Here is a 25,307-nt window from a genome sequence, read left to right on the forward strand (position 1 = left end):
GGCGGTGGTGGCGCACGCCTTTAAGCCCAGCACTCGGGAGGCAGAGGCAGGAGGATTGCTGTGAGTTTGAGGCCAGCCTGGTCTACAAGGCGAGTCCAGGACAGCCAAGGCTACACAGAGAAACCCTGTCTCGAAAAACAACAAACAAACAAACAAAAAACCCTTTTGTATATATGGGCCCACTTTTTAGGGCTCTGAAGAGAGTGATGTCTGTTTCGTGATGTCTGTCCTCAGTGGTGCCTTACCCTTTGAAACAGCTAATCATAACCATGTTCTGTTTTTATCTGTGAAGAGACTTACAAATATTTTTTTTGGTTTTAGTTTCCTAATTCTATGACAGATTTCTTGATTATCAGAAGATAGAGTGGGCTGCTGGTTCTCTCTGTGACAAGTCGGTGACTGCTTTCTGATCTGAGCAGTTATTTGCTATTAGCAAAATTACTTTTTATAAGTGTGCTATTTTACTATTATAAAACATACTAAAGCAGTTATATTTTTGTGTTACCATTAAAGCTTGTCTTTAGTTCACAGTGTATTTCAGGCTCAAAGCAGCATCTTCTCAGATGACTGTTTAAATCTGTCTGGTTTTATTCACACATAACCAACCCTCCATGGCTAAGGGTTACAGATGTGATGAGAAACCAAGCTACCCCTTGTTTGTAGGAACTACCAGGAGGCTATGGTCGTGTGAAACCTGACATTGTCACGTATGGTGCTGGAGTGCGGGGTTCCGGTGTGAAAGGGGGCTGCCGGGCACTCTCAGGGACCAGTGTCGCTTCCCCAGTCGTCGCTGGGGCTGTCACCTTGTTAGTAAGGTGAGTATTGCACAGCTGACCTTCGCTGCCTCTGCTCCCTAATCTCCCACAGGAGGCAGGGCTCCCTCTGTGTGCTAGCTGGAAGCAGAAGTCAACCAAAAAGTCCTGCAGGGCACACCTCTGTCGCTCTCCATGGTTCCATGATGGAGATAGTGTGCTGGACGGGGAGTTGTTCTTACATGTGTGTCAAGTGAGGGCACAGAGCATGCAGGTTTCCTTGCTGAACCCTCCATTTCCTCAGCAATACATATTTTTTCTTATTAAGTGAGTTCTATGCAAACTTAGCATGCAACATTACACCATGGGACACAGAGAATAACTGGTTTCTGCTGTGAAGCACGTTAACCGTCACCTCCTGCTTTGTTTCCATGCTCTTAGCTAAGGAGCCGTGAAGCCACTTAGGTCCTGACAGCCAGCCAGTTTCCTTGATGACTGACAAGTGTCTCTGTGCCACACATTCTGTCGTGTGGAGTCTCATGTGTAGTTGGAGTGGAGCTTAGTCCTCAGCCTTCCTCCTGCAGGCGAGGAGACCAGAGCAGCTTCTAAGACACGGTAGAGCAGGCTTGAAGCAGGTTCCCTTTTCTCAATTATGTCTCTGATGCGCTTGCATTTCTCCTGACATCAGGCTTTCTCCTTCTCTACTTGAGGTCTTTGTTGAGATGCTATGTTGTAATAACACACACACACACACACACACACACACACACACCCCTACATATTTCAAATTTGCATTCTATGCTCATTTTATAATTAAGCTAATTGCATGTTTAGTTTCTAAAGCAGAGATTATGTTACTAATAAAGTTGATGGGAGCAATCAGTCTCTTGCCTGACCTTCCTTTATAGGTCAGAGCCAGGGTCTTGAAAGTGTCTGCATTGCTCAGAAGTGTGTGCCTTCTGGGAACTGCTTCCCTCTCTCCTGTGAGACAACAAAGGAGGGAAGGTAGACCTGCACATGCCTGGCTCACTCACACTTTGTGTGTGCAGGCTCTTGTTTCTAGTACTGTGGATTCTGGAAGCAAAATACTGGTCTTTTTTTGCCTGTCACATAGTTATCATCAGGAAGCTGGGCTTCCCACTTCTCTATAGAGCCCGTCATCAGTCTCCTGCCAAGTGAGTGGGAAGGTGAGAGTAGCAGCTCTCTCAGCATAAGTGGTTTCAGCATGGAGAGAGCCTTCACCTTATGGCTCTCCACATCAGATGCCACTGTGGTAGTTGAGCTGGTTACAGGAGCCTGTGCAGTGTGGGCAGTGCTGCCCAGAGAGGAAGTGCAGTCTATTGACCTGACTTCTAATAGTGCTCTCACTCCTATGAGGCGCTGCTCCCACTGTCTCCTTTTACTGTTGCCTCTTAAAAAAATCCTGCCTTGGCTCTCTGACTAACCTCCACCATTAGTTAGTATTTAGGGGCCTAAGTAGGGAAGTAAGGTTTCCATTTTTGCCTAGCAACTGCTCTCACAATTTAGTCATGAAAACTTATTTGTGTATGATTCATCGATGTGAAAACATGAAGATTTTAGAATTAGAGTGAGCCAAGCTGGCCAATCAAGGCTGGGTGTTAGTGTGTTGAGATTCGGTCTAATAGCAGCATGCTCGCAGTGCCATCAGGCCCTGGAGGCAGTGGTCTCCCCTCATCCTGCACCTCCTGCCCACTCTGCATAGGTCCCTCTCCAATATCTGCCTGTATTTCTTTCCCTCTCCCAGCCAGCAGGTGTCCCTCTCCGGGGACCCTGCACCTCTTTGATGATTTTCCACCTGTGTGACTGATTATTCAGATTATTAGGAACTGTATTACTTATGAGATTTGTATAAATCGGCATGAGCTTATGAAGTCACTGTTGAGAAAAGTTATGTGGAGCTTTACTGCGTGATCAGGCCTGCCACAAGGACCCATTGAGGTCACAGTGTTCTCATCTCATGGCTCCACCGGATCAGGAAGTCCTGCTAGATATACAGACTGCAGGCCACATGCTGGCCCTTTTGCCAGTTGGAGACAGTTTGGTTTTCATCCTACACTGAGAGAAAAGTGAGCAAATACTGCTTCTCCTCCCCCAGCACAGTACAGAAGAGGGAGCTGGTGAATCCTGCCAGTGTGAAGCAAGCCTTGATAGCATCAGCCCGGAGGCTTCCTGGTGTCAACATGTTTGAGCAAGGCCATGGCAAGCTGGATCTGCTGCGAGCCTATCAGATTCTCAGCAGCTACAAACCACAGGCGAGGTAGGTATGTGCTGGCATTCTCAGCAGGCCTTTCCTGTCCTGGGCCCTTGGGGCTCTCCTGCACATAATAGTAGCCTGGCATCAGGAGTGATGACCCCACACTCAGGTTATTGTGAAGTTGTAAGCTGCTTCTACCAGGTGCTGCCTGCAAAAACCCTGGCTCCTGTTGACCTGCTGGTACTACGTTACCTTAATGGATGTGACAAAAAGAAGTGTTTCCATTTCTTTAACATTTTTTAAACAACCTAAGTTTGCAGAAATTTTGCAAAAGTAGAACTGTGATAAACTATTTGTTCTGCTTCCCCGATGAGGGAGGGGTGACAGCTTAGCTGACTTGACACAGCTATTGGAAGGCACATGTAAGGCTCCGTAGAGAAGGCTTCCACAGCCATTCAGACTCCACGCTTCTCTTGTGTTCTTTGCCCTATTGAGGCTCCAGGCTCTATTTTGTGATTGTTGGCCTGGTCTCTGGTCGCTGGCCCCTGACAGTTTGTCTGTGTTTTATTATTTATGCTTTGATTCTTGGAGCAAAGAGCTGGTTGCTTACATTACAGATTGTCTTCATGAGAAGAATTTATGTATTTTCTTACGGTTGATCTGAGGCTGTTTTTCACCAATTTTTTTTCACATTTTATTTTGAAATGATTTTAGATTTACACCAAAGTTTCACAAATAGTACAGAGGACTCAGAAGTTCTTCTCCCAGCTTTCCCTAATGTCAGCAGGTTAGCAGCATCACTTTACTTAAACTGCCCAGCCAGCCATACGACCTGGACAGCACCATAGACTGCTCTGCAGGTTACCTGTGGTCCCACACAGGCCCTTCTGCTCTAGGATCCATTGGAGCACTTTTGTTCAGTGTCCTTCATGTGACTTTTGTGTGGACTTGGACTTCTCTCTGTGCTCTCGGTGACAGTCCGCTGCTCTCTCCATGTGCCACTGCCACTCTCTTCTTCAGAGAGCTTTTATATGTGTCTTAAAATATGCAGTAGGGCTGGTTCCTGCTGTTTGTCTTTTTGGCTGTTCTTGGAGGGTTTTCCTTTCTCCATAAGAAAGTTTGTTGACATTTATATTAGGTTATATCAAATTTAAATCAGCCAAGAAGGTATGGTTTGTTTTAATTGTTTTTTGGGGAGGAGCGGGGAGTGATTGTGACGCCAGTGCCCACAGAGGCCAGAAGATGCAGTCCCCTTAACCTGGAGTTAACAGTCAGGTTAACTGCAAGCTGTCCAACGTGGGTGTTGAGAACCAAAATTGGGTTCTCTGCAAGAGCATTCTTTTATTTTATGTGTATGGGTATTTTGCCTTCATGTATATCTGTCCACCACTTGTGTGTAGTTCCTGTGAAGTTCAGAAGACGGTGTTGGGTCCCCTGGAATAGGAGTTAGAGACATTTGTTAGTTCACATGAGAGTGCTGACAATCGAACTCGGGGTCTCTAGAAGAACAACCAGTGTGCTAACTAACCATCGAGACATCTCTCTAGTCCCCCAGTATGTGCTCATAACTGCTGTGCCGTGGCTGTAAGGTCTTCATTTCCTCAAGGTTTTTGTCTCCCAAGAGGCTTTACAGTGCCTCCTATAGGTCTCGCATATTGTTTGGTACATTTAAGTGTTTTATCTTTTTATTTTCATTATTGCTTTCCTCTCTTGTTATAGCTTCTAACTGGTTGATGTAATTCTTATAATTAATATCCTGCTGTCTTGTGAATTATGGCTTGATTCAGTTTGCTTATTGATTGTCTAACTTTTGAGTATACTAATATACCATGTAATTGGAAACAGAGGTAGTTCTGTCTTTCTTACCAACTCTTAAGCATTTGTTGGTGCTAGAGCCATGGTTGGTGTTTAAGAGTATGTACTGTTGTTGTGGAGGGGCCCGAGTGTGCTTCCCAGCATCCACGGTGTGTGACAGTTGCCAGTAACTCCAGCTCCAGGGGCATCTGATGCTCTCGCTTTTGCAGGTACCTGCATTTGTTGCATATACCTACACAGACTCACACACAGACACAGAAAACTTTTTTTTTTTTTTTTTTAAATATAAAGCCTTTGTTGACTCTTCTGTCTGCTTGGACTGGGTAATGTCTCCAGCATAGTGCTGATCCCCCATGTGGCTACTCAGCATTTCTCCACTAAGTACAGTGCTGCCTTGGGGTTCAGTATGGGTTTTATCATGGCAGAAATTCCTAGGTGCTCTCTTCTGTAGTGTTTCATACAAGACTACGCTTAGAGTTTTGTAAACTGGTTTGGTGTTGACAAGATGCCTGCCATTTAGACTTACTGATGCGACAACAGTCATAACCCTCCTAACATGAGACTAGTCTTTGCTTCCTGAAACTACTACTGCTTGGCCATGGTGTGGTGTTTGCTCTGTGATGCTGAGTTGTGCCAGGTCATGAATTCTCAGGTGAGTCATGATAGTTGGCTTAAACTGTTCGTGAAGCATCAGTATGTTTACTGACTCAGACAATGATAGCCACACACAGCCGGCCACTAGGAATGAGACTAGGTGGTGTCTATCAGAAATGGCTGCCTAACACACGCGCATTATAGAAGTCATTTCTCCATAGAAGTCAGAATCTCCCTGAAGATGTTGTTTGGGAAGCTGGGGATATGGCCCAATCTGTAAAGTGCTTGCTATGCAAGCCATGAGGTCACGAATTCAGTCCCCAGAATACATACAAAAAAGCTAATGCAGTGGCCCACTTCCATGGAGTTTGCTGGTCAGCCAGTCTATCTGCATCTATTAGACCCCAGGTTCCAGTGAGGCACCACACCCCACAAAACAAGTTGAGTGTTCATTCTGCAGAAAGATATCTAAGGTTGACTCTGGCCTCCATGTGCATACCCACATGTGCACTTCCACATGGGAACAGTACACAGAGAAAATGATAGGATTTTGTGTAGTAACTCAATTGCCCAGATGTGTTCAATATGAGTGAGCTAGACGAAGCAGGAACAGAGCTGTACATCCACTGTCTGTCTGCCGCATCTGCTTCCTGTGTGTCTTCTTACGTGCACATAGATATGTGACACCAACATTTGCTAGGAATAGTGTTGACCTGCCAGAGGTGCATCAGACACACAGATGAAAGAATGTCAGCACTCGTGCACCATCTTGGCCAGGCCCGACATCACCAGACTCAGCATTTTGCTGGAAGGTTTTGGGCCTCAGCTGAGTGGGTGGTTATAGCAGAGCAACCTGCTGATGGGCAGGGAGTCTACAGGGATCCAGACTTAGGCTTCCTGGCCTTTATGCCCCTGCCTAGCCCCCAAGCAGGGTGTCACAGAACTGTCCCCTTGACTAAGCTGCAGGCTGCATCAGTACATGGATGTGTTTCTGTCCAAGAAAGTTCCCTGCAACTTCAGTCCGTGGTTTGCTGCCATAGTAGCTGACAGAGCCCCAGACTACAGAAGGTGAAAGGTGCTTCCTGTGCATCTGTGCTGTTCACTCCACAGCGTCAGGGAGCAGCACGGTGGACACACCCCTGGTACTAGCCAGGGCAGCCCTACAAGCAGGCTCTTGATGTGCAGTTCCCCTGTGCTGCCTGTGCCCAGCTTACTGCCTGCTTTCCTGTTGCTCTCTAGTGGGGTCTTCAGTAACACTCTCTTCCTTGTTTCAGCTTGAGTCCTAGCTACATCGACCTGACCGAGTGTCCCTACATGTGGCCCTACTGTTCCCAGCCCATCTACTATGGAGGAATGCCAACAATCGTTAATGTCACCATCCTCAATGGCATGGGAGTCACAGGAAGAATTGTGGATAAGGTGAAACTTCTCAGTATGACATGGCCCAGACTCCATACCTCAGTTATTTTTCCTGCAGTTAAGAGAGAAGGGCTAAGCTGGGAGTGGTGATGCATGTCTTTAGTCCCAGCACTGAGGAGGCAGAGTCAGCCTGAGTTCCGGGACAGCCAGGACTACAGAGAGAAACTGTCTTGGAAAGAGGGGACACTGCTTTCACCTGATCAGTGGTGGACAGCTCCTGTACAGAAAGTTATACTTGCTGCTATACAGAAAAGCCAGGGCTCAATTTATTCTGTGGCTTTGGCTCCTGAATGGAGGAGTAAGTTTTAATTTTCACAGCCACTGAACAATGAAAATGACTTTGTTTCTACTGAACACTAGAAGGTCTCGTTCTGGTTTTAAATTTAACTTTTATCATTTTCTAACTACTCACTCTGTAGACATCATAGTGATAAGGGACAGAGGGAAGACATAGAAAACTGACTTGCACCTTAGTACCTAGCTACTCTTTAAAACATATTCTTTACCAGACCTTATTGCAACAGCATGTCATGTTTGTTGTCATTGTGTGTTGAGCAAAAATTTATTTCACATCCTGCACTGTAAGCATCTGAAAAGTCAGTGTATTGTCAATGTCTTGGCATGATGGAGTGTTGATTATCATTTGGTCACTGTGTGCCTTTGCTTGAGCACTTACTTGTGTGGCTTTCACCTCTAAGTATTCTGCTGTTACACAGTTTCCTTATCTTCTGAGTTACTTCCTCAGCATGTACTCCCTAGATGAGAATCTCGAGCAAGAGTGTGGATGTTACAGTTGTTGGCGCATACATCACAATCCCTCCCAGAGAACTGGCTCCACTAGAGTGCTGCTGGTGCCCTCCATGGAGACGTCTGCACCATGCCTGCACTGCGTGACACCTCTTTCTCATTGTATTTCAGGAGGATCTTTTAAACGTTTAAGTGTGTTGCTAGTGTATTCACATGGCTATGCCAGCATTGTATTTAGGAACATTTCTGTCACCTCTAAAGACACTATGCTCACCAGCATTTTCTCTATCCTCTCTTCTGCTCCTTCCCAGTCTCTGTGGCCATCAGTCTGCTTTTTTTTTTTCTTTCTTTTCTTTTCTTTTCCCTTTTTGTATTTGAAACAGGTTCTCTGTGTAGCCCTGGCTGTCCTAGAACTGCTATATAGACCAAGCTGGCCTCAAACGCAACAGAGATCCTCCTGCCTCTGCCTACCAAATGCTGGGGTGAAGGCAAGGCACCACCACCTTGCTCAGTCCGCTTCCCCTCTTGATCTGCTGCTCTAAACAGTCCATTTGAGAGGACTCATGATGTGTGCCTGCTATGACTGGCTTTTCTCACTGCAAATGGTCTCAAGGTTCCTCATGCATCACTCAGTGCTTTACTCCTTATTATAAAAGGCTGATTGATACTCTGGTGTATGGATGTTACCACTAGAGTAAGTGAGTGAGTGAGTGTGTGTGTGTGTGTGTGTGTGTGTGTGTGTGTGTGTGTGTTTCAGAGATAAGTGCTCTGCTTAGTGAAAATTATAAAACAACTATATGGGCTATGTGTGTTTACTAATTATCTTTTTGTGCGCGTTACCTTTGTGTTTTGTTGCTTACTTTCTACTGGAATTGGAGTTTGTGTGCTGCTCTTACATTGTCTCTGTATCTTAGTAGAATTCCCCACATGATGCCACCCTAGGCCATTGTTTTCTTGTTCTTTGATACGACTAACTGTGGTTGCTTTATTAATCATAACTTCTATAAGAGTTTTATATTTTGATATGGTTGAATTTTCATCTTTTGTGATTTTTTTTTCTGGTTTGAAAAATTAGAATGCCCCCTTACAGAGGTACAATAAAAGTCAATTTTATATTTATACTAATTCTATACTTATTATATATAGATTAATACGAATACTATACTAATTCAATGATTAAACATTTAATTTGTTCAACTGTTAATGTTTGTTGCGTAAGAGATGGATGGAGATTAATTTTTTTTCTCAGTTACTTTTTTTTTTTTTTTGCTATGCCAAGTCACTTGGGCAGTTGTCCTGGTTCTGCGGCTCTGTGGCTTGTGAGGGAGTCAGCAGTTTGGGTCTGTATGGTTTCCAGGTGATCTCTTCATGCTTCCCTCTTATCTCCCCTCTGGCCCATGGTGGGCTGTGCGTGTCACACAGCAGGACCATCCCCTACCGCCAGTGCACAGACCTTTCTCCAGGGGGCTCTGAGTGGTTGCAGGATTTGGTTGATGATAGCTGGCATCTGTGACACTTTAGTGTGACTCTCTGAGGACAGGTCTGAGGGTGTCACTTGTGTCAATTCTTTTCATCTGATACAAGTTCTTTCTCAGAGAACTCTTGACATGTGCATCCTGTTTCTTACAGAATGGTGGAGTTTTATGACCTTGCAGAACACCCATAGCAGTGGCTGCTGCAGACTGCAGATGCCGTGTCTGTGTCCAAGACACCATCCACCCCTAGTCCTGAGATAGTCCTCAGGAGGCAGCTTAGCTCATTCTTCTCTTCCACACGACTCACTTCACTGTTGGCCTGCTTTCTTTTTCCTGCAGCCTGAGTGGCGGCCCTATTTACCACAGAACGGAGACAACATTGAAGTAGCCTTCTCCTACTCCTCGGTGTTATGGCCTTGGTCAGGCTACCTGGCCATCTCTATTTCTGTGACCAAGAAGGCTGCTTCCTGGGAAGGCATCGCGCAGGGCCACATAATGATCACAGTGGCTTCCCCAGCAGAGATGGAAGTAAGGGTTCACCAGGAAGTGGCTTGCTCTTATTTATCCTTTACCAGCTCCTGCCAAGAGAGTGGATGTGGGGACTAGACTCAGAGCAGAGGGTCTCCATTTAACAGGCCACTTGAGGTTGCTGGATTAGCCTCATTGGCCATACGCCATGGACCAGGGCCTTCAGCGCAGCTGTGTTCCAACCCTACTCTGCTTCATGTTCTGCGGCTATATCACAGCAGAACAGACCTACTTGGGCCTAATTTTAAGCTCAAAATTAGTGTATCTGAAATTGTTCTCCCAGGAAGGAAATATGGGGTTGGCCTTTCATGGCTCTAGTGGCTTTTAGGAACAAAATGCCTGAATTTTAAGTCTTCAACTCTTCTTGAGTTTGAACAGAATTAATTGCAGCACACAGACATTATGTTATGTCACACATTTTTACATTTAAATTATGTGAGTTAAATTGGTAAATAGAAAACTTTGTAGCTCAGTATGGTGCTGTTGCATGTAATCCCAGCATCTGGAAGCTGAGGCAGAAAGATCCTGAGTTTCAGATCTTAAAAACAAAGAAGAAAAAGGAAAAGGTATTTTAAAACTTTTAAGGTTTTTTTTTTTCCATAAGGGGATGTACTTCAAGTTTTTGTTTTATCCTTTTTTTTTAAGTCAAAAAATGGTGCAGAGCACACTTCCACGGTGAAGCTTCCCATCAAGGTGAAGATCATTCCCACCCCTCCTCGGAGCAAGCGAGTCCTCTGGGACCAGTACCACAACCTCCGCTACCCGCCTGGCTACTTCCCTAGGGACAACTTGCGGATGAAGAACGATCCTTTAGACTGGTGAGTGGCAGCTTTACCTGTGCCCTGTCACGATAGGGCTGTGCGTCCCTCCTCCTGCCACTCTGTGGTGAAGACACTGACTTCTCTAACCTGCACTTTTGCGGCAGAATCTGTGACGATATCCTCTGTTCTCTTGTTTTCCTGTCTACCACTGAGTCAGCAGGCAAGTCTGGTCAGTCCCACTGCCGGGCTCTGTCCCCACATCCTCCCCATGTGTGGCTTTCCTTTGGCTCTGGCTCAGGCCTGGATGGTGTCTCTGTCCTTCTGACAAGTCTTGGTTCTGTTGTTCTTGCTTCCCTGCTTGTCACCTGCCGTGTGTTGGCCACCATGACCATCTGTAAGCAGGCACTCTACACAGCCAACTTGAGACTATACAATTACTGCCTGTCGTGCCAGGCCTGTGTGGCCAGCATGGCTTCCGAGGCTGGAGCTCCCTCCCTCCCTTCCCTGCCCTCACATGCACTGCCCAGCTTGTGACTCCTGCAGGACATCTAGGCCTCCTTACTCTTGGCCTCAGGCTTGTTTCTCTTGGTGCAAAGTGAAGCTTGGGCTCCATGTTGAAAGGGAGGGGGGAGGGAAGATATTAGACTGCTTTACCAGGATTTTGTTTTTGTTTTGTTTGCTTTGTTTTTAATTGTTTTGAAACAGGGTTTTTCTGTGTAGCCCTGGCTGACCTGGAACTCACTCTGTGTACTAGGGTGACCATGAACGCAGAGGTCTGCCTGCCTTTGCCTCCCTAGTGCTGGGGTTAAAGGTGTGTGCTACCATGCTGGCTTAACCCGGATTCTGGGGGTCAGAATCCTGATTCAGAGTCAGATTTGCCCTTTTTTCTTTTTCTTTCTTTTTCTGTTTTTTGTTTTTGTTTGTTTTGTTTTGGTTTTTGGTTTTTCGAGACAGGGTCTCTATGTGTTAGCCTTGGCTGTCCTGGACTAGCTTTGCAGACCAAGCTAGCCTTGAACTCACAGCAATCTGCCTACCTCTGCCTCCGAGTGCTGGGATTAAAGGCATGCACCACCACACCCGGCCCTGCCTTTTTTTTTTTTTAATACTTATTTATTTATGTATATGAACACTATCTGTATGTATACCTACATGACAGAACAGAACATTAAACAGAAGAGAACATCAGATCTTATTACAGATTGTTGTGAGCCACCATGTGGTTGCTAGGAATTGAACTCAGGACCTCTGGGTGAGCAGCCAGTGCTTTTAACCTCTGAGCCATCTCTCCAGCCCTTATTTTTAATGTTTAAAATTATATATGTATGGATGTTTTATCTGCATATATATTTGTATGCCTGGTGCCTACAGAGACCAGAAAAGGGCATCAGATATCCGGAAAACAGAGTTATAGATGGTTATGTATCACCATATGGGTGCTGGGAATTGAACCTGTGTCCTCTGTAACAACAGCCAACTTAACCACTGTGCTGTCTCTCTAGCCCCAGATTTGCCTTTTAAAATAAAATTTTTCTGAAAGGTGGGTGGTGGGTCCAGATCAGAGACAGTTGATAGGGAAATAGGGGAAACTGACATCAGGCAAGGCTATGGGCATTGCTGAGGAGATGAGCTTTGGTTTTTTTCTGCCAGACAATTAGACAATTATCTAGCAGTACAGAGGAACAGGGAGCATGTTTGGAAAGGAAAGCAAGCCAAGGTGCTAGGGAACCCTGTGCTGCACCTGCACAGCGGGCCCCAGCCTCTGCAGCCCTGTGGTTATTGTCATGGGCAGGTGGCTACTGGTAAGTTAATGGTGCCTTTAAATACTGCTCAGCACATCTTGAGGCTTGTCTCTGCATCATTTATCATCTCACATGTCATGCACTTAGTTCTCTCTTGTACCACTTTAGTTTGTCTAACCCAGATGGTGATACAATCCTGGAAAGGCTGACTCCTGGCCTCAAGTCTTAGGAACAGCTCTGTGGTCCTATTGTGACCTGCAGAGAGTGGTCATCTGAACACTGGTTGTTGCTTTTCAGGAATGGCGACCATGTCCACACCAACTTCAGGGACATGTACCAGCATCTGCGCAGCATGGGCTACTTCGTGGAGGTGCTGGGTGCTCCATTCACATGCTTCGACGCCACACAGTATGGTGAGCAACCTTGCTGGCCAGATCTGCAGTTCATACCGGATGTGTGTTGATTCTCCCACAGTGGTCACTGATGTGCCAATAAAGGGATCCTGGGTTAGTCCCTGTGTCCAAGTGGAGGTGGGGAGCAAGGCTCCCATGATGCTCATACTCACTGGTAGTTGAGTCAGAGATATTTGTACCCTTTTTTCCCTTTACTATTTTGTTGTTGTTTTTAAGATTGTTTAAATTAAGTATACTGTGCTCTGCCTACATGTATGCCTGTACTCCAGAAGAGGGCGTCAGATCACATTATAGATGGCTATTAGCCACCATATGGTTGCTGGAAATTGAACTCAGGACCTCTGAAAGAACAGACAGTGCTCTTAACCTCTGAGCTATCTTTCCACCCCCTCCTTTACTATTTTTATTATATTTGTTATATTTATTTCAAGTGTGTTTGTACTCAGAGGACAACTTGGAGGAGTTCGTTCTCTTCCTTGTATGGGTCCTGGGGATTGAACTCAGAGGGTTGGTAGAAGGAGCTTTTACAATTTGAGCCATCCTGTTGGCTCATTTTTTTTTTAATTCTATCACTATACATTACTCTTTTCCTAAGTAAATGAAACATATTTATATATATGAAAACCAAAAAACAGAGTTAGGTGGTCCTTGTGGCTTGCTGGACCCGGGCCCTATGTGGCTCACCTCCTCCTGTAGTGGTGCAGGGCCTGCAGCTCGACTCCTAGAGGTAGGAGAGATGGCGTTTCTGAATTGTCTTCTGCCACTCAAAAGTGACGGTTCTCAACTGAAGCATTCCTTTCTCAGGCACTTTGCTCATGGTAGACAGTGAGGAAGAGTACTTCCCTGAGGAGATTGCCAAGCTGAGGAGGGACGTGGACAATGGCCTTTCCCTTGTCATCTTCAGTGACTGGTACAACACTTCTGTTATGAGAAAAGTGAAGTTTTATGATGAAAACACAAGGTACAGTTGCAGTTGGCGTTGGTAGAGGAGTATGGCTTTGAGGGTTAGAGTTCCCCAGCAAGCTCTCGTGTAACTGTCTTAACTGGGGTGGTTCTTCCAGCTAGTGGCGTGTGTGTGGAGAAAACTCTTGTCTGTGTTTCTGGACTCAGTCCTCACTGACGGGTGATTGTCTTCCTTGCTGAGCCCAGATACTGGGCTTTGGTTTCTGTTTCATGCTAGTCTGTCCTGCATCCTTCATACTGACATGTGAAATTTACATGCACCTAAGGAACTGTCACTCAACGAGACATCTTATGTATGTGGTTAACTGCATAGCTAGAGTGCTGTAAATGTTAGTGTTGTGTGGTGGATTTTCTTTAGCATATCTGTCCTTCTGTCTCCTGTGGGCTTTGCTGGGCTGGCTAGATCTAGACTAGGCCTGTGTGGGTTGCATGCGAGTGAAGTACTGTCTGTGTAAAGGCATACAGTTGGCTGGAACAGTCAGTTTGCATATTTCTCATCCAAGCAGCTTGTTTCAGGTCAGGCTTCTGTATGTATATATGCACAGGATTGTGACAGAGACACCATGCTTTGTCAAGGGAAGAGGAAGTATATGGGAGAATTTTAATTCTTGCCTTCTCTGTGCCCGCTGCCACTTTTACAGGCAGTGGTGGATGCCAGATACTGGAGGAGCCAACATCCCAGCTCTGAATGAGCTGCTGTCTGTATGGAACATGGGCTTCAGTGACGGCTTATATGAAGGGGAATTTGCCCTGGCAAACCATGACAGTAAGGTTTTATGTTTGTGTGTAGAGGCATGAAATTGGCAGAAGGGTGATGGTGTGAGCTACATGTTTTTGAAGTATAGGTTTCAGAAAGAGATGCTATTTATAAATGAGCCCACTGTAGTGCAGGGAGACCCAGTCAGTCTTTTCAAAGAATATACCTAGGACTGGGGCTGTAGCTCAGTGGTTACTTGTTTTGCATGTGTAAGAATCTAGGCTCAGTTCTATCACTTTAAAAAATGAGCTGGGCTCCGTAGCTCAGTCGATAGAGTATTTCCCTAGCACACACAAAGCCCTGGGTTTCATCCTTACCACATAAACTGGGCATGGCTGTTCACACCTGTAATCCTAGCACTTGGGAGCCAAGAACCTGAGATAGGTGTTTGAAGTCACTCTGGGATGTATAATAAAATTCTGTTTTCAACAAACAAAAGTTTATATACTTAAACTTTTTTAAGCATTTTTACTTCAAGTTTAAAATGATGGCTTCTACTTGATGTGCAACAGGCAATAGCCGTTTGTCTCTTCAGGTTAATATCTTTAAAAATAAATAAAGTGGTGTAGAACATGTCCGAAAAGCATGCTGGGTCAGTGAGTCGAATGCTGGGCGTCTCTGCTCCCTTAATGGCCAGCAACTGTTTTCCAGTGTATTATGCGTCCGGGTGCAGCATTGCCAAGTTTCCAGAAGATGGTGTTGTGATCACACAGACTTTCAAGGACCAAGGTAAAGAAAGGGTGCTGTTCCCAGGCCTCCATCCTTTATCTCTCCCTCCCTCCTTCACCAGCTTTACTATGTACTTCCCCTACCCCGCTCACTCTCGTGAAGTGTCTGGCTCAGCGCTGTTTGGTGCATCCTTGTGTGTGTTTTGTTGGGCATTAGGAATACCATCAGCAGTCCCAGGCCTTCCCTTCCATCTGCTCTGGTTCCTGCTAAACTTACTGCAGTATTATTCGTATAGAACCTGCTGTGCAGTGGGCTCTGGGGGGATCCCAAAATGAGCAAGACAAGCTTGTTGATAATTTGAATAAGTGTGTACAGTCTGCAAAAAAAAAAGCAGTTTCTCCCTAATGGGCTTAAAGATTGTCTTATGTCTGTGGTTGGTGCACTGCTGTAGCATGGTTTTCATGATCTTGAGAGTTGGTTTGTTTTTTGTTTGTGTTTTCCTGTGTGGCCCTGGCTGACCTGGAACCCACTTTGTAGACCAGGCTGGCCTCAAACTCACAGAGATCTGCCTGCCTCTGCCTCCTGATTGCGATTACAGGAGTGCGCCGCCACACCAACCTGATGAAAACTCCAAGGTTAAAATGCTACCTTCCCTTTTAGGAGACATTGCTGTTTGTCTGTGTTGACCATCATCAGCAAACATCCCTCAAGCCTGGGCCAGGCCCCTAGTGCAGGTGACAGACCACTGAGTGCACAGAGCCCCTGCTGAGTAGAGAGGAGAGCAGGGACAAACTAGGCTGCCTGTGGTTCTGAAAGTTTAGGTGCAGGGCAGTGGGACAGAACTACAGCTCTCCTATGGCTGTCATTGGGATTCTGTGCTGTAAGACATACCTTATCTCTGCTAAGTTCTAGGAGACTGACATGTCTCATGTGACAACTTGTGAGCATGTGCTGAGGAAGCCGTTTCCTCCTGAAAACTGATGGCTTTTCTGTAATTGAGAGACAGTATTATCAGTTGAAAATGGTGAAACTAGGTTTCTCAACTTAACTGTTTGAGGCCAATTTAAGCACATGCTGATTTTATCTTCTCAGCCCAACTCATCATAAAGTAGCCCTTTCTAAATGTTGCTCTCACAGGCTAGCTGCTTCCCAGGGCTAAGAGCCATGGCCTCCTAGCTTGCTTGCTGCCTCCTACAATTCAGTATTTTCATGAAAGGAGTAGTAAAAATAGATCTAATGATGCATACTTTATTTTGTGTTTTAGTACAATCTAAAAAGTCAATTGCTTGGTGTTAACTTGGGTAGTCTTTGGATATAAGGCAGGACTTTGTAGTGCATTGCTACGCCGGAGCAGACAAGGCTGTACTTTCAAAGCCCAGCAAGTTCAAGTTGCTGAACAGGGTAGCATATCATACAGCTGATGCAGGAAATCGCATACTTGATGCCTGCCTGGGTGACTTCGCAGGGTACCCTGTCCTATCAGACGTTAGAAAGAAAGAAACGGAGTTGGTTGTAGTTCATTGGTGCTCGCCTAGTCCTAGGTTCAAGCCCCAGTATCACCTCCACAGAGGTGAGTCATCTCAGAGCTGACTTACAGACAGTCCTGGGTTTTGATCCTCTCCTGCACCTAGTGCTGAGACAAGCCTTGCTTCGGGCACACGCAGTGTGGCTACACTGTTGGGAGCTTCCCAGAGTACTGGTACTTTTTTACATCTCAGTTCCTTAAGCATTTCAAGTTGTGCTGTCTGCTTGATAGACCAAAATGGCACATGGACGGACACACGTTCTGAAGTTAGCTGCATGCATCCCACTCCTGTAATACAGCATAGAGCCTGCAGTGTCAGTACACACTGCATTTGGGGATGCTAGTTTTGTGAGAGCTGGATTTTGTTAAAATCAAAATTAATAATGTTTAAAATACTGCTTCCCTATTCTAAAGATTTGCACTCTTTTGATTAAATGTTGTATTTTGCTAGTCTTGTGTTAGGCAGGTCAAATCTCAGGTCAAGTGGCAACTAGAAAATCAGTAATTTCCTCGTGAGAACTTACTGCTGTTCTCATTTTTTACTGCAGGATTAGAGGTCTTGAAGCAAGAGACAGCAGTTGTTGAAAATGTTCCCATTTTGGGGCTTTATCAGATTCCAGTTGAAGGTGGAGGCCGGATCGTACTGTATGGAGACTCCAATTGCTTGGATGACAGTCACAGACAGAAGGGTAAGAAAAGATAGGAGGGCTGGGGTTGCAGCTCAGTGGCAGAGCACTTGCCTCAGACATGCAAGGTCCTGGGTTCAGTACTCAGCATGGCTGTAAAAGAGAAGCAGCAGCATGTGGGCCTAATGGTTTGGGTACATGGTCCTCTTTCCTTTCTCCCTGAGAAAGAATAAATAGGTACTTGCCCGTGGGAGCCAGACTTAAGAGTCCCAGGTACTTTGATTGCTGGGATATTTCTGCATATACCTGAACAGAAGGTTAACACAAGGAATAGATACACAAGCTTCCACAGATATCAGTATCCCACCTCTGACAGTGACAAGCATGAGTCTTTGTCACCCGTTTAACCCAGTTGACCTAGGTTTTGCCCTTCTCAGGCTTCCTGCTAGGTTGTCTGACCTCATGTGTGTTTCTTCTCTGATCTGGCCTCTCTTCCCAGCCATCTGTCTTAGAGGCCCTACTTGTTGAGACTTTGCGATGCTAAGAGCTTTTGTCAGTGAGGGGCCTCTGATATTTTCTGGAAGACAGGAAGCAAAGAGGGCAGAATTGGTTCCCTTTTATCCCTCCTTTGCAACTTGTCCCTTGTATCCTCCCAAGTGTGCAGCTCACATGCTTGGTTGGGTATGGACTTCATTTTCATACTGGAGGGAGGGGGACAGTGGAAATGCCGCAGGTCTTTATCTGGGAAGATGCTAGGAAACCAGGTCTTGGGTCTTGTCTTGGACACTGCAGGTGCTCAGACAGTGGTGGGTGAGCACGTGCTGGGTGTCGCACTCTTCCCCAGCTTCAGGTTGATGTTGATGGGACCTCAGCAGCTTATGGAAATCCTTAGAGTAGGATTGGTTTTATTTTTAAAAATGAAAAATAAGGTTTAAAGTCACAGCAGATAGGAGATTAATGTTTTATTTCCACAGAAATTCTCTTTAAGATCTGAGCTTTCCTGGTAAGAGTCTTCATTAAAATTTCAAATGCCTGAAGGGACTGTCCGTGCCTGTACATTTCAGATGGCAGCTCTTCGGGTCCTTGGGGCTTTTGGCACTTGGCCAGAAGTGCATGCTCTTCCGAGAGTAAAGTACTTAACAACCTTTTCCATTCCTGAAGCTGCTGTAGTCCAAATAGGTGTTAATGGGATTTGGGCTGTGTAAATAGGGGGTAAGAGGGAGGGAGAGACAGAAGGAGACCATGTCTACAATGGGAGCATCTGCAGCCTCCTTAGAAAGGAGCCTTTGTGCAGCTCAGAGTGAGAGTTGTTGCTCGTATTCTTAAACTCTGAATGTCCAGAAAAGAGTTGACTGTCTTGGTTGGACCGCTGACTCAAATAATAGACTTTCCCATGTGTGTTCCCTCATAGTGCAGACTTACTTCCTGTTCCCAGAGCAAGGTCGTTGTCGACAGCTCATGACCTTGGAGCTCCTTTTGTAGAGGCCATTCTTTTTTCAGTGAATGAACCCTGATCTGTCTTTACCCATGAGCTGTCAAAGCTGTGTGACACTCTGGCAGGACGTCCAGTCCAGTCACAGTGGTGCTGAGCTGCCCAGAGCCCTGGGACATAGAGTAAAACCCACCTGTGTCAGCTGGTGCGGGAACAGACTGTCCTGGGTGGGCTGGAACCCTGCCTGCGGAGAGAGCATTCTTGTCAAGAGTATGAGAGCCTGGCGGGGTGTGGGCTTCACATTGACCTAAATTTCTGACCTCTGAACCTCCATTTCCCCTCTTTATGGGAGCTAGTGTTCTTCAGTTTTCCTGGAGGGGTTTCATTTTGAAAGTTGGATCCTAAGCTAGGCTGGGCACACCTTTAATCCCAGCACTCGGGAGGCAGAGGCAGGTGGATCAGTTCGAGGCCAGCCTGGTCTACAAAGCAAGTTCAGGAAAGCCAAGACTAAACAGAGAACCCCTGTCTTGGGAGAAAAAAAACTGGACCCTAAGTAGTGTGCCTGTTGACTCTGCAGACTGCTTTTGGCTTCTGGATGCACTCCTTCAGTACACATCATATGGCGTGACTCCTCCCAGCCTCAGCCATTCAGGGAACCGGCAGCGCCCACCCAGCGGAGCTGGCTTGGCCCCTCCTGAAAGGATGGAAGGTGAGCATCTCTCACGGTGCCTCAGCAGGGACTTGCATCTTTTAAAATAGTTTATTTTTGTGTATCTGCATATGTGTGCAAGTGCCTAAGGAGGCCAAAAGAAGGCTTTGGAACCCAGAGAGCTGGAGTTACAGGGAGTTGTCGGCTGCCCAGCATAGGGGATGGGACTGAACTCCTGTTCTCAGCAAGACAGCAGTACTCTGAGCCATCGAGTCACTTCCAGCCTGAAGGCCCAGCATCTTCCAGTAGTCTTTGGGCAAGGCAGTAGGCTGGGTACATTGTAAGGATTAGCTCATTTATGCCTCTCAGTAATCTTATAAAAAGAGATAGCATTATTCTTTGTGTGCAGATGAAGAAACAGGCGGGAGAGAAGTTAATCAGGTACCTCAGGTCCCTTGCGCCACAGAAGGTGAGCCTGAAGCTCCCTACACTTCAGGGTCTGTGTGGGTTGGTGCTCATGTCCTCAAAGAACTGAATGTTCCCTTTCTTGCAGCACTGTCCGTAGAATAAGGATGTGGGCCATGATGTCGTTTAGAATTTTACAGTAGCAGCCAGCTGTGGTGTTGTATGCCTGTAATCCCAGCTCTTGGGTGGCTAAGGGAAGAGATTAAATGGAGACCAGACTGGCCTGTTAATAGTGAAACCCCATCTCAAAATAAAAGCCAAAACTGAAGAAAGAAATCACAACAGCTCCATTAAAGTATAAGGAGGCCTGGGGAGGTGACTCAGTTGACAAAATATTTGCCAGAAAGCATGAGAAGTTGAGTTCAGATCCTCCCTCAGCACCTGGGACTGGAGGCACACAACTTTAATTGGGAGCATAGGACAGGCACTTGGGAGGCAGAGGCAGGCAGATCTCTATGAATTTGAGGCTAGCCTGTTCTACAGAGCAAGCTCCAGGACAGCCAAAGCTACCCAGAGAAACTCTGACTTAAACACCCTCAGATTCTCCCTCAGATCCCCCTAAACACTGGGTGCATCAGAGCATGTCTGTAATCCCAGCTCTGGATGAACTGAGACCCTGGCCAGCCAGTCTAGCTGAATCTGAGTTCCAGATTCCATGAGAATAATTCAGAGTAAGGATGACATCCAACATCTATCTCTGGCCTCCACACATACATGTCCATACACAGGAACACATATGGACATGTACCACACAAAATAGAAAAGGTAAAATTCATTCTGAAGATATATTTCTATATAATCCTTTAAAATTACTTAGATGTGAGGCACCTATTCCATTTGCTCAATAGCAGTGTGTGCGTGGCTATAGGTGGGGTAGCACAGATTTAAGAAATGTAAAAACCAGTTGGGTGGGGTAGCACATGCCTGTATCCCTGCACTGAGGAGGCAGAGTCAGGCAGATCTCTGAGTTTAAGGCCAGCTGGTCTACAGAGAGAGTTCCAGAACAGCCAGTACTACCTAAAGGAAACCCTGTCTTGAAAAACCAAAAGACAAAAAAAGAAAGGAAGGAAGGAAGAAAGAAAGAAATTTAAAATCTAGAAATGGAATTGACTTGTTTACTTGGCCAGAGGACTAAGTATTGCAGAAAAGAGGTTTTTCTGTGGCACTGTCCTTGGTGGTCTTGTGTGTGTGTCCACAAAGGTTCACTAGCAGCACCCCTACATACAGTGTGGCTGTGTGAAGGGAGCCAGGCACCTTGTTGGGTGTGGTGAGCTGTTGACAGAAAGGTACACAGTCGCCCACACCCACCTTCTCTCTTTTATTTTTATGATGGTGAACACCTGCTCTGTGCTTATTACTGCTGCTGGCCTCAGGAAACCACCTTCATCGGTACTCCAAAGTTCTTGAGGCACACTTGGGAGACCCAAAACCTCGGCCCCTTCCAGCCTGTCCACACCTGTCATGGGCCAAGCCACAGCCTTTGAATGAGACAGCACCCAGGTCAGTGTCTGCCTGTTTTCTTCGTTGTTCCCCAGGGCCCATGACTCATTCCTTTTTTATGGGAGCGAATACAATTTTGCCAGCGTCACTGTTAAAGAGTCTGGTCTGGTCTAGCTCTCCTTTTCTGACAACTGTGGAAATGAGCAACCCCCGTACTGTCCATTAGAAGCATACTTTGGTGGTATCCTACATTAGAATGCCTTAGAGAGAAAGGAGGGGTCCAGCCAAATGCTGTCACTTGAGCAGAAGCTCAGTTCTGGCTCCAGTAGGGATTTGAGGCTGTGGTTTGCAGCTGTACTCCCTGTCCAAGGTGTTGGATGTGGAATGCAGGTGCGTCTCTCCTGCACCCAGCCCTGAAGCTGCTCCTAGGACATGTGGCTTGTGCTGTGGCTGTCCAGCCAGAAGTGCTTGCCGTGTAGGCTGTGGCCTTTCTCCACAGGCGCTGTGTCATGTATGCCTGTGTAGTTCTGCCTCTCTCTCACCCAGAATCTTCACCTGCCTCACTCCCTTCAGTGTCTCACACCTGCGTTCCCGTGCAGTCTCTCTCCAGCCAGGCCAAGCTGTTTATCCAGCTCGCTCCTTTTCCTTTTTCTCTCTCTGGCATCTTGCCTAAGCAGGACAAGATGGAGAAAGTTAACAGGACCTGGTATCCCAGAGCTAGCTGGCAGGGCAGGTGCTCCTCTCTCAGCCCCTCCCAATATAGGCTTCCTTTAGAAAACAGTGTCCCACCTTTCTCCTTCTCCCCTTTCCGGTTCAGTGAAGGACAGATGTGGTATAACCAAAGGCTGGATACCTGTCTGTGCTGTGAGGAGGTGACAACCTGGCCGGGTGTCACAGCATGCATGCTTACTCATCACCATGAGTGAAGGTCCTCTGTTCTCTCAAGAACCATGTCTCAGAATGTTTGTTATAGAAAACAAAGTTGGCACCATGGAGGAGGATTAGTAAAGTGTTTGCCATGAACTGAGTTTGATCCCTAGAACCCATGTTTTTGTTTTGTTTTGTTTGTTTGCTTGTTGTAAAACGATGGGTGCATCAGCATGCACCTGTAATCACATGTTAGGGACTGGAAACAGGAGAGTGTCTGCAGCCTACTGGCCAGCTAGTTGAAATTGCAAGCCCCGGGTGCCATTAGAGACCTTTTGCCTAAACAAATGCAGAGCAAGGAAAACACCATTGTTGACCCCTGTGTGGCTCAGGCACATGTGTGCACTCACACATGGTGCTTGGTCTTTAGCAGCAGTGTTCTTTATGAGCCTTTAATTGAGGAATGCTTTTCCATTCCAGTCACCCTGCATCTTTTAAAACTTGTGACAGATTTCCAATTTTGAATCTTTATTTATTTATAGCCTTCACTTAGCAGTCAAACCAGGCTTTATATTCTAGACATGCTCAAAGAGCAGCCATGTTAGCTAGAGTGCCAGAAGCCCAGTTCTTCTCCGAGGTGTGCACTGGTGGCTCTGAGAATAGATAACAGTACCTTTGGTATCGGCTGGCCACATCAGATAATCCCTCGCGCTCTAAGTCTATCCAGGGTGCTGATAATGCCCAGCTCCTGGAATTTAATTTTGATTTTTCTCAGCAACCCCTCTCCTTCCCACACCGCTGCATTGCTCTCTTACCTTACACGTCACATCTTGAGGGAAATTATTCTCAGTCCTCTGAGACTTAGATCGAGATATATTCTGAATCTCTAGAAGATTCTGCACCAGTGTCAGACAGCTGCAGGTTGTTATTGGCCATGGTAAGGGCAATTCCTGTCTGAGGCAAGACTTTGTTCCAGTTCTTGGAGGGGCATTAAGTGTCCTTAGCAGTCATTGCTGTGGGAACATTGACTCAAGGCAGACCCTCCATCCCTCACCAGAGTGCTGTGAGCCTCCAGTGCTAACATGAGTGCTCTTACTTCAGTGCTCCACTAGAAAGTGCAGTCAGTCCTCAGCAGCAGCTCCAGGACACAGGACACTGTTAGAATGTCCACTTAGCGAGACACTTGGGAAGCCTAAGATGGTTCCATGACATTGTCAACTGACTTTTCAGATGGATTAATCCTGAGCAGTAGCGTTAAGTAGTGCAAAGCAGGCTGGGCTACAGCTGTGTTAGAATCAGCCAAGCTGAGCTCAGCCAGGGGCCTCTGGGGTCTCAAGTGACAAGCTTTATGCTTGGCTACTGCTGCCATTGGGAGTGGTTGCCTGTGCCTTCCCACAAGTAAAGAAGACGTAGACCAACAATTTCTAAGTGGGCTGACTACAGGAAAATAAGGAATTCTTCATTTCCATATCTCTTCCTTCCTTTGGTGTCCTTAGCTCTCGCTAAGGTACCAACAGCTGCCCATTGCTGTTCGCAATGTGTCAGTCACTGGATTCTTCAGCTTTAGCTGTGTTGGCCTAAGCTGCCTCCTAAAGAGGAAGCAAAGACGAATGATGCCTCACTCCCCCCCACCCCAGCACCCGCAGTCCAGCACACATTCTGTTGGTTGTATCACAGGCAGGCAGGTGTTTCCTGCTTCCCTGTGCTTGAGTACTTGGGCAGATCTGTCCTCTTCTCACTGTGGGTGCTGGTACCTCTCGGTCCACAGACTGGTTGGTCTGGCACAGATGCCCGAGTGTGGTTGTTGTGGAGTTCCTTTGCTGCAGAGGCTTGGCTGTCCTCTGGCCTTGCTTGGCAGTGTTCCCAGTGTTGAACAGAAATGGGCTTGGTGGGCTGGGTTATATCCTGTAGGACAGACCTTCCCAGGGTACTGTGGTCTCGGCCATAGATTTGACTTGTACCTTTCTCAGGACCTAGAAGCAGATGCTCACTCCGGCTGCTCTGCTGGTGGCCAGGTGACCAGGTGACCAAGGGTGGAGGGTCTCATGCTGCCCTCTATGCTGCTTGCAGTTTGTTGTGTATCAGCTAAGCATCCTAGATGAGGGCAGCTGCTTATCTTTTTTGTTTTAATCTATTTCCCGGAAGTAATCTTTGGAAACATCAGAAGCTGCTCTCCATTGACCTGGACAAAGTAGTGTTACCCAACTTTCGATCGAATCGCCCCCAAGTGAGACCTTTGTCCCCTGGAGAAAGTGGTGCCTGGGACATTCCTGGAGGTGAGTCCTTAATGGCATCTTGCTAGGCTAGATCCTGCTGTGGGTTTCCAGGTGGAGGAGAGCCAGGTATCCTGGGAGTGTGGTAATCTTGGCTGCCTTTGTGGTATAAATTGGCAAAGTTAAGACAAGGTCTAGAAATAAAGATGCCATTTCTCTTAGAAAATTCTATATAGACATTTTAAATTTTTTTGGTTTTTGGTTTGGTTGGTTGGTTTTGTTTTTTTCTGAGACAGGGTTTCTCTGTGTAGCCTTGGCTGTCCTGGACTCACTTTGTAGACCAGGCTGTCCTCGAACTCACAGCAATCCACCTGCCTCTGCCTCCCAAGTGCTGGGATTAAAGACATGTGCCACCACCACCTGGCTAACATTTTAATTAAAAACAAACAAACTTCTTTTTACCTGTGAATGTCTGCTTGCGTGTATGTGTGTGTATCATTTGTTGCCTGGTGCCCACGAGGATGAGTCACCCTGTCCTTCAGACCCTGAACTAGAGTTACAGATACATGGATGTGAGCCACCATACCGGCCTGTAAAGCAAGCCCAGTCCTTTGTAAGAGTAACAGCTACACTCACCACTGAGCCATCTCTCCAGCTCCTCTAAATACATGTTTTATTTTGTTTATTTATTTATTTTATTTGGTTGGTTTTTCGAGACAGGGTTTTCTCTTGTAGTCTTGACTGTCCTGGAATTACTTTGTAGATCAGGCTGTCCTTGAACTCACAGAGATCTGCCTGACTTTGCTTCCTGAGTGCTGGGATTACAGGTGTGATTAATACCTGGTGATTATATACATGTTTTAAATATCAGTGTTTAGAGTGTTAACTACACTTAAATTTTTCTGAAGTAATTTAGATGCTCTTTGCTAAAGTTCTGCAAGCAGGTATGTATTGTGAATCCTGGGGAACAACTTTTCTCTGTGGGGTTTCTCTGTTATGCTGGCCCCTTGGCTCTTTGGGTCTTGACAGCTTGACTGGCGCAGGGCTGAGCTGCACCAGACTCCTGAGGTGATACATCTTGTCATCAGTTCACATGAGATCTTTGACCTGATCTCTTACTCTGTGTTCCCATATTTTAGCTGGGAGAGTTGGTCTCAGGTCCCTCCAGCTGATTGTGTGTGGCCCTTTTATCCTGGAAACTCCCGTGGCCTCCTCAGAGATTCATAGCTCCCAATAGGGTTTT

The 25,307-nt window shown here is 46.3% G+C and overlaps 1 protein-coding gene across 2 annotated transcripts in view; it reads left to right on the plus strand.

Annotated features, from left to right (window-relative positions):
- MBTPS1 (membrane bound transcription factor peptidase, site 1) overlaps positions 1-25,307 on the plus strand; it is a 53,336-nt gene that overhangs the window by 26,377 nt on the left and 1,652 nt on the right. For both annotated transcript variants that reach the window (XM_084757447.1, XM_084757448.1), the window contains 13 exons: positions 664-815; positions 2,869-3,030; positions 6,651-6,795; positions 9,357-9,545; positions 10,191-10,363; positions 12,343-12,458; positions 13,263-13,419; positions 14,063-14,187; positions 14,830-14,907; positions 16,921-17,061; positions 19,008-19,139; positions 20,918-21,044; positions 23,997-24,127. In XM_084757447.1, the coding sequence (XP_084613573.1) occupies positions 664-815; positions 2,869-3,030; positions 6,651-6,795; positions 9,357-9,545; positions 10,191-10,363; positions 12,343-12,458; positions 13,263-13,419; positions 14,063-14,187; positions 14,830-14,907; positions 16,921-17,061; positions 19,008-19,139; positions 20,918-21,044; positions 23,997-24,127 (1,828 nt within the window). The remainder of the gene's footprint in view (positions 1-663; positions 816-2,868; positions 3,031-6,650; positions 6,796-9,356; positions 9,546-10,190; positions 10,364-12,342; positions 12,459-13,262; positions 13,420-14,062; positions 14,188-14,829; positions 14,908-16,920; positions 17,062-19,007; positions 19,140-20,917; positions 21,045-23,996; positions 24,128-25,307) is intronic.

This window comes from Acomys minous (genome assembly GCF_964271855.1).
Source record: "Acomys minous genome assembly, chromosome: 14".
Classification (NCBI taxonomy): Eukaryota; Metazoa; Chordata; class Mammalia; order Rodentia; family Muridae; genus Acomys; species Acomys minous.